The sequence below is a fragment of the Lampetra fluviatilis genome, chromosome 51 (genome assembly GCF_964198595.1).
Source record: "Lampetra fluviatilis chromosome 51, kcLamFluv1.1, whole genome shotgun sequence".
In the NCBI taxonomy this organism is placed as follows: Eukaryota; Metazoa; Chordata; class Hyperoartia; order Petromyzontiformes; family Petromyzontidae; genus Lampetra; species Lampetra fluviatilis.
The window spans coordinates 8,661,131-8,679,515 of record NC_136325.1 but is presented as its reverse complement, the minus strand read 5'-3'; the positions used below and the strand labels follow the sequence as shown (position 1 = coordinate 8,679,515).

Here is an 18,385-nt window from a genome sequence, read left to right as displayed (position 1 = left end):
AGGATGCAACTGGTACTGGCCAAAACAACCCGAGGCTGATAAATTCCCTGCAAATTACTTAACTGGGATCGTGCACAGCAGCAGAAGCATCTCCCCCGACTGACTCTAACTTGGCAGGAAGAGAGTCTTGACACCCAGTGAATCTTTGCCAGCTTAACAAGCGCAATAATGGATATTAATAATGCCAAATGATTACCGATGCGTGCTAATTATATACGCCGTCGTTATTTTTCAATCTAGTTCAGCTGCAAGTGGGTTTCGAACAACGTCGTAGAGACGAACATATAAAAATTAAGCCGTAAAAACAAAGTTTTTCACTATAAATCCTTTATATGCGTGGCATCGGTTTGATTTTATTATTCATTTCTGTTTTTCTTGAGTAAGAGTTTCATTTTTATCACATTGGTATTTTAAATTAAATATGAGAAAATGTTTTTCCTAAAAAGTGGAAAATTTAGGAAAACATTTTTCACGAAAATAAATTGTCACGCACAACGAGTCTGTGTGCAAAATGTCAGCTCGATTGGATCACGAAAAGTGGGTTAAAAAACGACCGAAAGATTTGCACGGTCGTAAGCGCGCAAGCAAGTGAACTTAATATAAAGGATTTAAAAATTGATTCGTTTCCCTGAATCGTGGGAATTTGTCGAATTAATCGAAGAGTTTGGAGGAGATGTTGGGGTGCTGGGTGGTGTTGGATCGTTCAATTCTTACTGGGGGGGGGGGCAGATAAATTGGCGGGGGGGGGGGGTCTCGTGGCAGCAGCTTCACTGTAATTGGCCTCCCTCCTGCACGGACCACGTGATGCCACAAGTTGGAGGGCGGCAGCGGTCCGTACGCATGAGTCGGGGGCGGCTCGGGCTGTTAATTGCGCTGGGGCCCAGGATTGTCCCCGGCAGCTAAAAATACGACTGGCGGGCAGAAGCGTGTGAACTACGTCGCGAGGACGTGCGTGGCCGCGAGCCCGCGGGGAACACGCTTCCGCGATAATGCGCCCGTTGTTCAAGGCGGTGGAGTGCCCACACTTTACCCCGCCGGACGCGACCTACCGGTCGACTCACGCCGGTGTGCCCCTGGGGGGGAAGTGTTCCAGATATGTACAAACATTTCGACGAAGCTCGGAACATTTTTTCGGACGATTCCATCTTTTTTTGCTTTTGCTTCAGACCCCCTAAAGTGTGACGTCACGGGAAGATGCGTCAAACGCCTATGACGTCACTCCACACCAAGAGGTGGGTGCCACGCGGCGCCGGGCGACGTCGTTGCCGTTGGCGCGACAGGGGGTGGGTCACAGACGTTTACGAAAATAACTCGTCTCCGATGTTTGCCGTGGCTTGGAACTAAACCCAAGTGGCCCGGGGCTTCGCGGCGCGCAAGCCGCTCCGGCGCAAATCGCCTCGTTGGCCGAGATAATTTTTTCCTGGTTATCGGAGCGACGCGCGGGGTCGACCTCGCCAATATTTTGTTTAGTTTTTGTTTTTGTACGTCTCTCCGATCCCCGGGGCACCTGGTGTGTAAGAGAACCAAGCAAAAGGCCGAGAGAGACCCAAGTGGCTCAAGGTGGGGAGGGGCGGATTCGTGACGTAATAATGAGGATGATGATAACAGCGGTGAACCAAACATCAGCTCGAAAATCAAGTGGTGCAGCTAATGGGAGTGTGAAGGCGGTGCAACTGCGCCTGGACCCACGGGCCGGAGGGCGCCACGGGCGGGAGAGGCACAAGCGCCAGGCTACGAATGGAGGAGAAATTGTGCAGGCAAAGGGCACATTCATTCATCCCTTGCTCCAGGGCCCATCGTCGAGCACACGACACCACTGAGACCCACAGGTTTACATAGAGACGTAGATTCACACAGAGACCCGTAGACTCAAAAAGAGACCCACAGACTGACTTATAAGAGCCAATGACTTACACAGAGACCCGTATATACTGCCCTTACAAAGAGACCCCACACACTAGCACCGGAGCCATATACGAACATGAGATATATTGACTAAGCACCCATGGAGTAGAGGACCTGCACACTAACTTAGAACCCTCTAGGCAAGCAGACGGCCACTAGACTGGCACCCCACGACAGGACCGAGTGGTGGAGCTACCGAGTGTGCAGACGGTGCAACTGCACCGGCGCCCATTGGCTGGAAGGGCCCGGGGGGGGGGGGGGTTGAAATGGAACAGGGAAGAGAGGTCCCACATCATTCCTTGTGCCGGTGCCCGTGCCAACCACCCACAGCTCCGCACCAGGGAAAAGGGGTTGCGGGGCTTTGGTTTGGCACAACCGCCGGCCAAAGACGATGACGCCTGGGATTGGCTTGGCGCCAATTTCTGGGAAGGACGTGGTGAATGATGATGGTGGTGTGGGGGGGTGGGGGGGAAGGGAGGATGGGCGGCAGTGGGGGGGGGCGGTGAGGTTATGATTGATGGAACATCGCGGCATGATTTGCGAAGCACGGATGGGGAAACGTGGGCATTGTCAAAGCAAATTGGAACAAAAAGGAGTGCAAAGAAGAATGGAGGGGTGCATGCTGGGAATTCCACCCAGACACGGAACGATGGGGACACGTGACTCGCAGGACACCGCGAGCTAAGAGACGGCGGCATTCACTGCAACCACCGAAGTTTGTACGCAGAGCTCGGGCAGGGGCCGGGTGGGGACGATTATCCGAGCCCGTCCTGGACCTCCCCTAGGTCTACTCGGCCTCAAATGAGTGCCCGGTGCGGTCGTGTAAACATTGGGGAGAGAAAGACGGCCTGGGCGCTGTGTTGGCCACCCACTCGCACCTCCCACTGTCACAGTTGGCTACGTACGGCGCGAAAAAAGTTCAGCACTCATGCGTGCGTCGTCGCGAGAAGAGACGATGGCCGGCACGGTTGACACTAACGGAGGATTTACACCATGAGACATCTCCTTTACCAGTGGCAAAATATAGTAATAGGTTTTCACCCTTTCAACTGGTACAAAAACTGACACCTTTATACAAGGCATCATGTTTGCAATAACCACAACACAAGCAGTCAAAATGCAAACAAAAAGAAACAACTCTGATAATGATATGCACTCTCCTTGAAGTTGATTGGTCCACACCCGAGACAGCTTTTCTTAGAGCCTAGTCTCCATTGGTGTGGGACCAGATGACGCCAAAAGGCGTACAACTAAAAAAAAAGCTATTACTATATCTTGCTACTGGCAAAGGAGGTCTCATAGTGTAAATGCTTACCCCGAGCTCTCAATACTCTGATAGTGCACTGTTTATGAGTTGTACGCCTTTTGGTGTCATCTGGTCCAACACCACGTGAGACTAGGCTCTAAGAAAAGCTCTCTCGGGTGTGGACCAATCAACTTCAAGGACAGTGCATATCATTATTATTACCAGAGTTGTTTCTTTTTGTTTGCATTTTGACTGCTTGTGTTGTGGTTATTGCAAACATGATGCCTTGTATAAAGGTGTCAGTTTTTGTACCAGTTGAAAGGGTAAAAACCTATTACTAACGGAGGAGTAGCAGCCAACGGAACAACGGCGAGAGGGCGCCCGCCACGGAGATGGAGCGGATGGAATTGGCCTGGCTCGGTGGGTCATTACGCTGTAGGACCGTGCCAGTGGATCGATCACGGGCCCAAGTGGATGATGTTAGATTGTTGCGTATGGCAGCAAGGTATACAGGCGCTAAGATGTCAATGTTGAGGTCTGCTGCTGCTGCTGCTGAGAGGGCCTCAGGAGTGAGAGAGAGAGCGTTCGCGTCGTTCAGCTGTTCCTCATCCTTCGTTGAAGGAGCGCAGACTTGAGTGGTTTACTTGATGGTCTGTGGTTTGGGTGCATGGCCACAATCACACGACTGTGGCTTGTGTCTTTATTGTATCTCTATGGGATTAGTTTAGGATTCATAATCTGGGTTGCATCGCCAGTCACACTCCTGTGGCTTGTGTCTTTAATCTCCAATTCACGGAGGAGATGCACGCATAGGTGCGTTGATGTTGGTTCCACCACTGGGGCATTTGATCTTGACGATGACTCATTGTGCGTTGCTTGTTGCGTTCTTGTCGCACTCCGGCAAAGTGCCAAAAATCCTGGACGCTCAACATCCGGGCGCAAGGCAGGGTGGCGACGCAGTGGCGACACCCGTGCTCAACTCGAGAGCTTCTCTGTTTGGAGTTCCGATTCTCTCCCCCTGCACTGCGTGGAGTTTATCCGGATTCTCCGGTTTCCTCTAACAGCTCACACCCCCCCCCCGCTCCCCTACACTCACACACAACGTAACCGGTTATTGGTCTAAAACATTGTTGAGACTCAGTGAGGGTCTCCTGGGTAAATAACCACAACGACAACAACAATAATCCCAATGCTGAAAAATTACCTGCAAATCACTCAATTAAGATCACACACAGCATCAGCAGCATCGTGCCCCCTACTGCGAAAAGCTTTGGCATGAGCATCCTGAAAACTCGCCTTGAGACCCAGTGAAGCTTTCCTGGGCAAACAAGCGTAGTAGTTGTAGTAATAATAATAGTAAGAGCCAGGGTTGTGGAACCTTTTCTTTAGCAAGGCCCGAATGGGACTTTCCAATATCTTTGGTGAACGAGCAACCCACCTTGAGACACGCACCCTGCTGTCATCCAGCCATCACGCGGACCACTCCGCACGTGCCGACCCCGACGTGGTGAAGGGCCCCCCCCCCCCACCCCACCCCGCGGTGACAGAAGCTACCGAGCGCGGCGGTAACTCCGCAAACGCCGCCGCGCCACTAGCGTTTCGAATGTCGAAAAGATTTCCCTCCAGTGCCCGATGAATATAGATAATTAATCCTTGCATTCATATCGGTGCCCATAATGGAACGAAAAGGGTCTCCGGGCGCGGATTGCTGTTTTGCTTAGGGGACACCCTAATGGCAGTGTTAGCACGGCTAAGATGTTTCAGCGGCGATGGATGGATATCGGTTGGGCGAGGGCCCGTTTGGAAGCGTGTGGGCACGGGCCGCGTGAAATTAAGTTGCGGTCTGTAAGCTTCCCCCCCACCCCAGACGTCATTAAATTGCCTGACATTATCTCCATCATCATCATCATCCAGCTATTGATCTACTTAAGAGATGTTTGTTTTCTTCATGGGTCAACATTCGCGGGCAGGATTTCAGATATCCCCCAAGGGACGCTTACTCCCCGCAGCAGTCGTCCGCTGGCTCACTCACCAACATCGCCACGAACAGAGAGACCTTGCCCACAACCTCCATGCTATGGCATCGAAGACGGCAACCGTCACACCATCACACACCGTATTACCCAGGGCTTAATTTTTGCTGGAGCTGTCCCGAGCTGAGCTCCAGAAAATATTTCCCCCCCCCTGCCCCCCCCCCCCTGGCCCTCTCCACAATTGCCCCGATTGTCGGTGAGGGTAGTTGAATCCTGGAGAAGTTGATGGGTTTGAGGAACAACAGGAAAAATATTCCATGAGAAATGAAACCCTACGACAGAGGCATGACAGTGGCTGGGGTAACAATACGGGGGGTAACGTGGCAGGCAGGGGCGGAGAGGGGGGGGGGGAGCAATGCTTCCGACAGGCAGGGGGAGTGGATGGTGACTGGGGGAGGGGGGGGGGAGGGCTCGACTCGACCCCACAGCGCCGTGGGGATAGCGGCCGTGAGAAGATATGATGACGACGACGACGACTGTTGCCGTTGTGAGTCCCCGCTTTTGCCGTCCGGCAGCATCTCCCGACCTGCGCGCCTTGGAACCGCTCCAATAGCTACGATTGTGTTCACAAGACGCCAGATTATTTTCATGCAGCATCTCATTATGGCGCTCCGACATCCATTATTTACGAGTGACTTATATAAGTCTAAAATATGATTCCTGTAATGCGAATCAATGGAAAACAAGTTGTGGTTGCTTTTCATGACTTTTGATTAAAGTTTTTACGGGAGTTTTTAATTTAAAAAAATATGTTATGGGTGCACGGTGTTTCCGCGAAAATGTGTTGAGAGGGTTGATTGCCCTGCAGGTCCAGACAGATTTGAGATGACTGCTCTGGAGGAAGTTCAAAGGTCAGGATAGTCTGGAAGAAAGCTGGGACATTGTTTGGTCAAAGCTGGAACAGTAGATATAAGAATAGGTTGTACCCGTTCTGGAAATAAAACAGGTGTTAAGATTTTGATTTAAAGCTTTCGTGACTGCAGGGATTAATATTATTGGTTCTTTCGGTAAAGTCACGTAGAAGGAAAATAATAAAATAATACAAATATTAAAAAATATATATTTATTATTTCCCTTCTACGTGACTTTACCGAAAGAACCAAGAATAGGTGTTAAGATGTTAAAACACCAAACAGAAACCTTTTGCAAGGAATCATGTCTACATTAACCACAAATACTTGTGGTGAACATGCAACCAAAAAAACACGCTCTGGTAGTTTATGATGCTGCATTGTCTTTGAAACGTATTGCTCCACACCAGAGACAGCTTTCTTTAGAGCCTAGAGCCTCGTCTCAACAGTGTTAGACCAGAGGATGCCAAAAGGCAAACAGCACAAAGACAATGCACCATCAGAGCTTGTTGTGAGCAGCTCCATCATGGGACTTCCCCTTGCCAGTATGAAAATATTAAAATAGATTTGACCCTTTCTGTTTGGTGTTTTAACATCTTAACACCTCTTTTATTGCCAGTAAGGGTAACACCTATTCCGATATGTTGATACTGGCAAGGGAGGTCCCATGCTCTGGAGTCAAAAGTCAGGACAAAGTCTGATTGAAAACCAGGACAAGGTCTGATTGAAAGCCAGGACAAAATCCAGTCAAAAGGCAGGGAAAAGTCTGGGTGAAAGTCAGAGCACAGTCCGATTTAAAATTAGAACACTGTCCAATTGGAAGGCAGGACACAGTCCAAATTAACGTTAGAACACGGTCGGATTGAAAGGCCGGAACACGGTCTGATTGAAAGCCAGGTCAAAGTCTGGTTGACAGCCAGCACACATACGCTTTGGTTTTTTCAGTAAAGTCACGTAGGTTAAAAAAGAAAACAAATAAATGAAATCACGACGTTTCGGAGGCAACACAAGCTTCCGTCTTCAGGTGGAACCGTCACAGCAAAATTACTCCTCCCACCTCCCCTTAACCAGTATATGAGGTCGTGTGTCTTAGAGCTCTCTTCACTTGATACAGCAATCGTGCTGTGACGGTTCCACCTGAAGACGGAAGCTTGTGTTGCCTCCGAAACGTCGTGATTAAATGTACTTGTTTTCTTTTTTAACTCACGTGACTTTACCGAAAAAACCAAAGAGTATGGATCCTTGCAGTCACGAAAACGTCAAATCTAGAGCCAGGAGACATTTCAGTAAAAAGCCAGGACAGAGGCTGGTTGACAGCCCGGACCGAGTCCGGCCAGTCGGCCGTCGACGCCGCCCGCCGCCCAACACTCACCGTCCTCGGTGGGCAAGTAGATGTTGAGGTAGAGGCAGTCCTCGCTCTGCTCCTGCACGTAGGCGGCCACCACCTCGATGTTGGCCGTGAACCACACGGGCAGCATGACCTCGAGCAGCACGCCCTGCACGTTCTGCGGGCACACGGGCGCGAACGCCGTGGCGTTGCGCACGTGCCCGTACGACGCCGGCGGCTCCGGCGGCAGGAATCTGCGCTCCCCCACCGGCGGGGCCGCGTAGGGCACGCCGAGGAACTGCTGCACGGGCCCCAGGATCTCGTTGTTGAGTGATACCTTGACGCCGCGCAGCTTGCCGTAGTTGGTGGTCACCACCGGGTGCAGCGTGTCGGCCAGCGCCGACGATGCGGCCAGGCAGGCGAGGCAGGCCGCGAGCGGGGCGGCGCCCATGCGCGCCATCGCGGGCGCCCGCCCGCCCCCCACCCCCGCGCGCGGGGCGGGGGTCGGTGCTGCTCGCGGCACTGGCGCCGCTTCGGCGTGCCGCTGGTCGGCTCCCGCTTCTGGGTAACTCCAAGGGGGGTGGGGGGACCCCCGGTAGTTCCCGTGAGGTACTGGAGACGTGTCGACGATTTCGAATCCTCGTCACATCTCGCCACGCCAAGTCTCACCCGCTGGTCGCTTCAGAGCCTGCCGCTCGCGTTCTCGCGTCGACCCTGCAACCTCGCGCGACGAGCGTTTCTCCTCTCCGTGTCGTCTCGAGCTCAGCGTCTGCCCCTCCACATCGCAGGCTCACGTCTCGTCTTCACATCGCGACATCTGGGTCAGCACCCGGTGGCCCCTGGTCGTTGCTGGACGGCGACTCGCGGTGACCTCCCGTCGTTCCTGTTGGAGCCTGCGAGGTCAAGGTAACTCCCGATGGTCTCCGGTAGCTCCTAGCAAGTCCTGGTGGCTCTCGGTGGAATCCGGTGGCAGATGACACCTCCTGACAACTCCTCGCAGCTCCTGGGCTCCTGGCGGGGCAGACGCGCATGGCACACACGCTCAGCCCGAAACCTCGCGATCCCTGACCATGACCCAAGGATGGCTTTGCCAAGGGGGTAAGCTGTCCATCCGGGAGTTGTCCACACCAAGGGCAGGAAGCTAACTCCCCCCCCCCACCACGTCGCCCCTCCACACCGAGTCATCGGTGACCGCGGCTGAGAGCCATCAATAGTGCGAGCCTGAGAACGCGGTTGAATCAGCGCTCTGACCTCTGAACCACTGAGCCGTCTGACCCCGCACGGCTCAACTTGACGCACCGAGACACCCACGTGAAGAAGGGCCGCCCATCAACGCAACGACATCCCGGGGATTTTGCGTGAACCACATCGCAAGAGGGGCTCTCCGAGCTCCTCGAGATGTTCTATCCACTGTTGGATAAAGATCTCCCCCCCCACCGCCCCACCGCCAAAGCCGTCTCGCCGTCTCTCACGGTGCTGCGACGTAACGATCCGCCGAGCACTGCGCACGGAGAATATCCTCTGGGTCGTGTTCCCCGTTCACCCTTGGCTTGCACTCCACTTGATTGTTTTTATTTATTTGTTGCACGGATGATGGTGACGATGATGATGATGATACTAAGGGTTTGTCCCCTTTTTTCTGGCAACAAAACTGACACCTTTTGCAAGGAATCATGCTTACATTAACCACAATACTTGCAGTCAAATGCAAACAAAAAACACAACTTTGATAATTTATGCATTGTCTTTGAAACTGATTGGTCCACACCAGAGACAGCTTTCTTTAGAGCCTAGTCTCATATGGTGTTCGACCAGATGACGCCAAAAAAGGGGAAAAACCCTATTAGTATATTTTGGTACTGGCAAAGGAGGTCCCATGATGATGATGATGGCAAGATCCACGGTGTTGCACGAGCCTGCCAGCAGCAGCAATAACAAAACAGAAACGTCAATATTGCGGAGAACACAAGTACGGCAAGGGTCCGAAAGGCATATCGCAACAACTAACAATCGAGGTGTTTAACGCTCACAAACGTAAAGTCTCTTACTCGGAGACCAGCACTTTACAGCTTGTATGCCTTATTTTGTTATTAATCTCGATTTTTATTTTATTGTGGCTACGCACATTAATGTTTGCATTTAATTTATAGAACAGCACTATCTGACCCCTCACCCCTCTTCCGGCAATGCATTGTAGCCTTCACCATCTTTCCCCTATATATTTATGTTCACTACTATGATGAGCCAAGATTGTCTGTGTGTCCCGTGCGTGACGTCACTCCACGTCGACCAGCCCCCCTCATTAATAATCATGAACAGGTTACGTCCTCCACATGGACCCCCCCCTCATTAATAATCATGAGCGGGTGACATCACACCGCATGGAGACCCCCCCACTCCCCTGCCAGTACGCTCACCGAGGTTAAGAACCAGGCTACAGTCTACATTAGCGTTTTTATTATTATTTATTTTTTCACTTAATTTTTTTCTACGAGACTTTACCGAAAGAACCAAAGAATACTCGCGACGTCACTCCACATCGAGCAGCCCCCCTCATTAATAACCATGACCAGGTGACGTCCTCCAAATGGACACCCCCCCCCCTCCATTAATAATAATTAGCGGGTGACGTCACTCCACATGGGGGGGGCGAGGCGAGGCGCCTCCTCCCCCCTCCTCGGCGTCAACTCACAACCCTCACGCCAAAGGCAGAACCCTCACGTCACGTGATCTCCGTCACGCTGTTGAGACATCGAAGTAAAAAGGACGTCGTGATGAACAAGGGATTATCACCTTTAAATGAAAGAAGTCTGTGTCACCGCGCCCTTACAAATTGCACACGAATTGATGCAATGAATATATCACGTCGCGCTCCCATTTTCGCTTGCAAGTTTCAGTTTTACTGCAATACGCCCGTCCCTTGGACGTGCAAAAGGATAGTTTTATATATTTTTTAAATGGTGTACGCAGCCGCAGCGTATCGGGTGCTCTGACTCACCGAGTCTGAGTGTGCGAACAAACGATGTTTATATATAAACACGTAACACACACGCGTCAAACGTAGTGTAATATGGGAAGTTCGGTACCGGTGCAAGTAAGCGCTGTGTTTCAGTCTGCGAGTGACTCAAACTCACGCAAATCAAAACTGACGGTGACCAACACGCAGGGAGTTGTGAGCGAGAGTTGCCGGGAGAAGTTCGGTCCGGGTGAAACTGACCAACAAATCCATTTGGCGACGCTGCTGCTGCTGCTCTATTGGCAGTGGAGTGCACGAGCACACACACACACCAAGTAAACACTCGCCACGTTTATCAAACCCTGTGAAGAAGAAGGGCCAATGCCCGAAACGTCACCCGCTGTATTGCCCTTCCTTTTGACGGCCGCACACGGTGTAGCTGACGCACGTGCAGCGTCTCCCATTGTTGCATTGGCAGTCGATGTGACGACGACGACATCGACTCTGAATTTGCGTTCGTCCCCGAACCGACGGCGTGTCCCGAGCGTTGCGCCTCCTCCGTCACTGCCACCCCCGCGCGCTCCCCTTGTCGCACTTTGCATCTATTCGCTCCATTTTCTTTGTCGGCCGCGTTCTGCGATTCCGATCCGCGCGTCACAGCGGGCGAGAGATCCAGCTCCGATTAGACGGCGCGCTCGGGGGGCCCGCAGCGCGTCCACGTGAACGCCGCCGATTTGACAAAAAAATAAACGAAACAAAAAATCAGCGGCCGTCCCCCTGCGGCTTACGCGCGCGGGCGCAAATCGTTCGCTGGGGAGAGCGCGGCCGTGGGTCCACACCCGTCGGGGTTTCTCTGCGCGCCATGACCCAGCCGCCCGTCGCGGAGACGGAGCTGAGGATTGGAGCGGTGGGGAAAATGGGTCGTCGCGTGCGGGAACAGGGGTCCGGACGGATCGTCGTGGCATCGCCGCGGGATTGTGAACAGGACGGCGACGGTTTTGGGGAGGAGACCTTCATCCAACAGCGGAATTGATCGTGGCTGCTGCTGCTGCTGATGACGATGACGATTATGAAATGTAACGTTTGAGAGTTGTTGTGTTGCATGTAAATGTTTAATGCTTTAAAATTGTGTTTATCCTCTGCGTTGCCTTAGTTACGTTTTGGAATTTTCGGTTTTGCCGCATTTATTGAAACCCCTCGACCAGCATAGTGAAGTATGGTCAAAAACGACCGATACGACATGGGGGGGTCCTTTGTCCAGCAGTGGGATTGGCAAAGCGTCGTAAACAATCATCATCAATCCCAGCTATCACATGGAACAAGACGACTTCTGGTCTCAATTGGCTATGGGTCTCGATGCAAGTCTATGGGTCCCTGTAAATTTACGCCGTTTGGCTGCACGCAACTCAGCCGTCGACAAAGAGAGCGCATCTCTCAATGAGCTCTCACCTGCTCACCGCCTGAGATCAGCTCTCTCCTTCTCCAATGTTTGGGTGGGGAGCGCAGTGACGTGCATGATTGTGTGTGGGGGGTGGGGGGGTCGAGATAAAATCCGCAAACCCCCCCACCCACCCCACCACTCGCTGCTCCCTCCAGCAGCGGTGCCCCCCCCCTCGCCCCCGCACCCTGCAACCCCGCACGGATGGATCGTAAATTTCCACTCGGAATAATAAAAAAAATCCTGAGCTCGGAGAGAGCGGGGGGGGGTTACCAGAGCAACCGAGAGCTCTCAAAATAACCCGGGCAGCAGCAGCAGCGGCAGCGGCAGCAGCGGCAGCAGCAGCAGCAGCCGCGGAGAGGAGACGGAGACTTCTCACGTGCACCGCATTCATCACCATCCTCCTCCTCACCACCACGCGACTCCCCTCCCAATTAGGGAGAGAGAGAGAGGGAGAGAGGGGGAGTGGATGAGATGAAATGAGAGGGAGGAAGGGCGCGAGGGAGATGGAGCGTTGATGAGATGGAGGGAGTAGAGGGAGGGAGGGGAGGGTTGGGGGTGGTAAGGGGGAGGGAGGGAGGTAGGAGAGGGGTGGGGGTGGTAGAGGAGGGAGGGAGATGGTGGGTTGATGAGAGGGGGGGGAGGTGATGGGGGCTAGCAAGAGATGGAGCTTGAACGAGATAGAGGGAGGAGGGGGGGGGGGAGAAGATGAGAGGGAGGAGAACGAGGAGGAATGAACGCGAGAGCCGAGTTCGAGCGTGGGAGAGGGAGGAGGGGGCAGATTGAGCGTGGATGAGATGTAGGAGAGGAGGGAGGGGGGGCAGAGGGGGGGGGGGGCAGAGGAGGGATCAGCAGGGCTCCCCCATCTCGCATCTGTTAGTTCACTGCGCCATCTCGATCCACGTTAAAGGAGCCTCTGGGCGACTCTCACGAGGAATCAGCTGCGCAGCCGAGAGGAGGGGGGGAGATGAGTTCGTGCCCTGAATCCGGTGATCCCAGCTGGGGTCCACTCAGCACTCGCCCCTCACCACTCACTCACCCCTCACCACTCACCCCTCACCCTTCACCGCTCACCCCTCACCACTCACCCCTCACCACTCACCCCTCACCACTCACTCACCACTCACCCCTCACCCCTCACCGCTCACCCTCCACCACTCACCCCTCACCCCTCACCCCTCACCCCTCACCACTCACCCTTCACCACTCACCCCTCATCCCCCACCACTCACCACTCACCCCTCACCGCTCACCCCTCACCGCTCACACCCTCACCGCTCACCCCTCGCCGCTCACCCCTCACCACTCACCCCTCACCACTCACCCTTCACCACTCACCCCTCACCACTCACCCCTCACCCTCCACCACTCACCCCTCACCGCTCACCCCTCACCGCTCACCACTCACCCCTCACCACTCACCCCCCACCACTCACCCCTCACCCTTCACCCCCCACCACTCACCCCTCACCCCCCACCACTCACCCCTCACACCTCACCACTCACCCCTCACCACTCACCCCTCACCACTCACCCCTCACCACTCACCCCTCACCACTCACCCCTCACCACCCACCCCTCACCCCTCACCACTCACCCCTCACCACTCACCCCTCACCACCCACCCCTCAACCCTCACCACTCACCCCTCACCCCTCACCACTCACTACTCACCCCTCACCACTCACCGCTCACCACTCACCACTCACCCCTCACACCTCACACCTCACCACTCACCCCTCACCACTCACCCCTCACCCCTCACCACTCACCCCTCACCACTCACCACTCACCCCTCACCACTCACCCCTCACCACTCACCCCTCACCACCCACCCCTCAACCCTCACCCCTCACCCCTCACCACTCACCCCTCACCACTCACCCCTCACCCCTCACCCCTCACACCTCACACCTCACCACTCACCCGTCACCACTCACCCCTCACCCCTCACCACTCACCCCTCACCCCTCACCACTCACCCCTCACCACCCACCCCTCAACCCTCACCCCTCACCACTCACCCCTCACCCCTCACCACTCACCACTCACCCCTCACCACTCACCCCTCACCGATCACCCCTCACCGCTCACCACTCACCCCGCACCACTCACCCCTCACTCCCCACCCCTCACTCCCCACCCCTCACCACTCACCACTCACCCCTCACTCCCCACTCACCCCTCACCCCTCACCACTCACACCTCACTCCCCACCCCTCACTCCCCACCCCTCACCACTCACCCTTCACTCCCCACCCCTCACCCCTCACACCTCACCACTCACTCCTCACTCCCCACCCCTCACCACTCACCCTTCACTCCTCACCCATCACTCCCCACTCCCCACCCCTCATCACTCACTCCCTACCACTCATCCCTCACCACTCACCCCTCACCACTCCCCACCCCTCACCACTCACCCCTCACCACTCCCCACCACTCACCCCTCACCACTCACCACTCACTCCTCACTCCCCACCCCTCACCACTCACCCTTCACTCCCCACCCCTCACCCCTCACCACTCACTCCTCACTCCCACCCCTCACCACTCACCCCTTCACTCCTCACCCATCACTCCCCACTCCCCACCACTCACCCCTCACCACTCACCCCTCACCACTCCCCACCACTCACCCCTCACCACTCACCTCTCACCCCTCACCACTCACTCCTCACCACCCACCCCTCACCACTCACCCTTCACTCCTCACCTCTCACCCCAGCTCTGGGATAAAAGCGGAGCGGAGTTCAGGCGCGGATTCGACTCCTAAGACGATGCCGACAATAATGATAATAATGATGATATTGATAATGAACCCCGTATCAGATGATGACAGTGAATAACGCGGTTAATGGTCATGTTGATGATGCTGATGATGTCTGGGAGACAGCTCGATGATTTGATGCTGAATCTCGATAAATGCTTTGAGAAATTATTGATTATGCTGCTGCTGATTATGATGACTTGTTTGATGATGATGATGACGAATCAGTATGGTAAGCTGACCGACTGATAGACATTATATTTTACCTATTAAAATTTCGCATTGGAGAATGGCTGGAGATGTTTAGCCAAGCAATGGAACGGCGTTCGACAGCAGCACGTCCAACGCGGAGATGGAGCGATAACGAGATCAACCCATCGCAGTGCAGAGCATCGGCCGGCGGTCGGATCGTTACATCGCAGGATCGTGAGCGGTTGGCGGCGGCTTGGGAAGGAGGCCTTCATCCAGCAGTGATTGAGCATGGCTGATGATGATGATGCTGCTGCTGCTTTATTGGCTGATATTAGAAGCGTTGGATGCTGATGATGATGACGGTGAAGAGCGAGTGGTGGTGGTGGGGGGGGGGGGGCTCTCTCTCTCTCTCCGCGCTTTACCCGCGGAATCTGCAGCGCCCAGAGCTGCGTCTCCATTCTAAGCACGTCCCGCTTCCCTCACACACCGCGTCTCCCTCCTCCTCCACCACCACCTCACCGCGTCTCCTCCTCCTCCACCACCTCAACCGCGTCTCCTCCTCCTCCTCCTCCACCACCTCACCGCGTCTCCTCCTCCTCCTCCTCCTCCTCCACCACCTCAACCGCGTCTCCTCCTCCTCCACCACCTCAACCGCGTCTCCCTCCTCCACCTCCACCCTCCTCCTCCTCCACCACCCTCCACCACCTCACCGCGTCTCCCTCCTCCACCTCCACCTCCTCCTCCTCCACCACCTCAACCGCGTCTCCCTCCTCCACCTCCACCTCCTCCTCCTCCACCACCTCCACCACCTCAACCGCGTCTCCCTCCTCCACCTCCACCTCCTCCTCCTCCACCACCTCCACCACCTCACCGCGTCTCCCTCCTCCTCCTCATCGCATCTCCCTCCTCCTCCTCCACCTCACCCCGTCTCACCTCCTCCTCCTCCTCCTCCACCTCCTCCACCACCTCACCACGTCTCACCTCCTCCTCCTCCACCTCCTCCTCCACCGCGTCTCCCTCCTCCACCTCCACCGCATCTCCCTCCACCACCTCACCACGTCTCCCTCCTCCTCCTCCTCAACCGCGTCTCCCTCCTCCTCCTCACCGCGTCTCACCTCCTCCTCCTCCACCACGTCTCCCTCCTCCTCCACCTCCTCCTCCTCACCGCGTCTCCCTCACAAACCGCGTCTCCCCTCTCCTGCTCACCGGTTTCACTCGCCCACACCGCGCCTCACCCACTCGCCATCTCTCTCACACAGGACGTCTCCCTCCTCCTCCTCCACACCGCGTGTCTCACCACCTCCTCCTCCTTACCCAGGTCCTGTCTCCCTCCTCACCGGGTCTCACTCACCCACACCGACTCACCCTCCTCACCACAACAGGTCACCCTCCACCACACCACGTCTCCCCTCACCAAGTCACCCTCCTCACCACACCAAGTCATCCTTCTGCTCATCGCGTCTCCCCTCACCAACTCACCCTCCACCTCACCAACTCACCCTCCTCACCACACCAAGTCACCCTCCTCCTCACCAAGTCTCCGCCCACCCACAGCGAGTCAACCTCTTGCTCACCGCGTCTCCCTCTCGTCTCCCCAAAGACCGAGTCTCGCTCACCCCCATTCCACCTCACCAGCATCGCGTCCCCCTCGTCACACCTCTCCCCTTACACCTCGTCCCTCTCCTCACCCTCCTCACCTCTTCACTCTCACCTCTTCACCCTCCTCACCTCTTCACCCTCCTCACCTCTTCACCCTCCTCACCTCGTCCCTCTCATCACCTCGTCCCTCTCCTCACCCTCCTCACCTCTTCACTCTCCCCACCTCTCCACGTCAAGGCCTGCGCCCCCCCCCACCCCACGCTCTGCTACCCATAGCCACGTCCCGAGTGATGGTGCCCCCCCACTGCCCCCCCCCCCCCAATCTCAGACCAACAACAAAAACAACCAAACACGAACCCCCCTCACCACCATCACCACCACACAAAGATCCCCCGTATAGCCTCATCGGACTGTTGGGGCAAGTGTTGTGAAAGAAGGCCGACAAGGCGCCTAGGAGGGCGGGGGGAGGGTGGGCAGCACCACGCCCGGCCGCCTTTGTCTCCCTAGCTGCTACGTTTACACGTCGCAACCGGGTACTCATTCGAGGCTGAGTCGACCTAGGGGAGGCCCAGGTACCGGATCTGACAATATAATCGTCATCGGTGGCCGTACGGGTTCGTAGCCGCGGCGCGCTGATCACTACGTTACCGCTCCCCCACAACACACAAAGATCCCCCGTGTAGCCTGTAGCAGACTGTAGGGGCAAGTGCTGTTAGCGAGCACCTGTGAAGGCCGGACGGCGCACGAGGGGGTGTGGACAGCACCACGCCCGGCCGTCTTTGTTTCCCCAGCGGCGATGTTTACACGTCGCACCGGGTACTCATTTGAGGCTGAGTCGACCTAGGGGAGGCCCAGAACCGGTTCAGATAATCGTCACCGGCGTTGGCCGTGAATCGAACCCGGGTCGCCGGGTTCGTATCGCAGTGGGCGCTGACCGCGACACGACCGCTCCCCACCACACAGACGCACACAGCCACACACAGACACACATAGACAGACACACAGACAGACACACACACAGACAGCTACACAGACAGACACACACAGCCACACACTCACAGACAGACACACACACACACTCACAGACACACAGACACACACACAGACACACACACACAGCGACACACACAGCCAGACACACACAGTAGCACAGACACACACACAGACAGGTAGAGAATATCGCGAACCACAGCCGCTCCCACGGACGCGACCAGGGATCAGGGGAGCGTGGGTCCCCAGCGGGGGGATCAAGAGCCCAGCGTAAAGCGGTGGGGGTCTTGCCCCCCCACACACCCCCTGAACTCTCTCCATCTGCTACCCCCCCGCCCCACCTCTCTCACCGTTCTGTTGATGCGGCGGCGGTGGAGTCCTCGCGCGCAAGAAGAGCCGAGCGGGGAGAGTCGCCCCCCCCGCCCCGAGATCCCCCCGGGTTAGAGCCCCCCTCTCCTCCTCCTCAAGCCGCCAGCAGCAGCAGCACCACCACCACCACGACGACGACGCGGGGATTTTCCGCCCGCAGGATGCGCAGGGATGAGAGGAAGCGCGGACGAGGAGGAGGATTTTCAGAAACTCAATTCACGGCCTCGGCGCGTCCGCGGCGAGCGTCCATCGCCCGCCACGCGAATCACGAAGCGAGCGAGAGAATCGCCGAGAGAGACACGGCGAGAGCGAGAGAGAAATGGAGAGAAAGGCGGCGAGAGAGAGAATCACGCGGAGGAATCGCCGCCGCTGCCACCGCCGTCGCCTGCGCCGCACGCCTCGCGATCTGTGCCGGAATGCGGCGCACGGAGGAGACGAGGGGAGGGAGCGCGGTGCAGACAGGGGGGGAGGGGAGGGAAGGATGGAGGAGGGAAGGAGATGCAGGAGGGAGGGATGGGGGGGAGGGATGGGGTGGAGGGAGGGAGGGGGTTTGAGGGGGGGAGGGTGGAGGGGGGGTGGAGGGGAGGGGGGGTGGAGGGGGGGTGGAGGGGAGGGGGGGTGGAGGGGGGGGGATGGAGGAGGGAGGGAGATGCAGGAGGGAGGGATGGGGGGGGAGGGAGGGAGGGGGTTTGAGGGGGGGGGGAGGGTG

At 56.0% G+C, this 18,385-nt stretch overlaps 1 protein-coding gene across 9 annotated transcripts in view; it reads right to left on the bottom strand.

The window, feature by feature from the left end:
- LOC144948922 (neuroligin-3-like) overlaps positions 1-17,751 on the bottom strand; it is a 32,005-nt gene extending 14,254 nt beyond the window's left edge. For 4 of the 9 annotated variants that reach the window (XM_078878642.1, XM_078878648.1, XM_078878649.1 and 1 more), the window contains exons 1-2: positions 17,658-17,751; positions 7,408-8,373 (exon numbers count right to left, since the gene is read on the bottom strand). In XM_078878642.1, coding sequence (XP_078734768.1) covers positions 7,408-7,822 — 415 coding nt within the window. In that variant the 5' untranslated portion in view covers positions 7,823-8,373; positions 17,658-17,751. Of the gene's footprint in view, positions 1-7,407; positions 8,374-10,496; positions 10,678-10,715; positions 10,914-12,135; positions 12,200-14,792; positions 14,813-17,657 lie in introns of those variants that run through there. The other 5 variants (XM_078878646.1, XM_078878645.1, XM_078878644.1 and 2 more) reach the window with 5 other exon arrangements.
- Between the last annotated feature and the right edge of the window lie 634 nt (positions 17,752-18,385).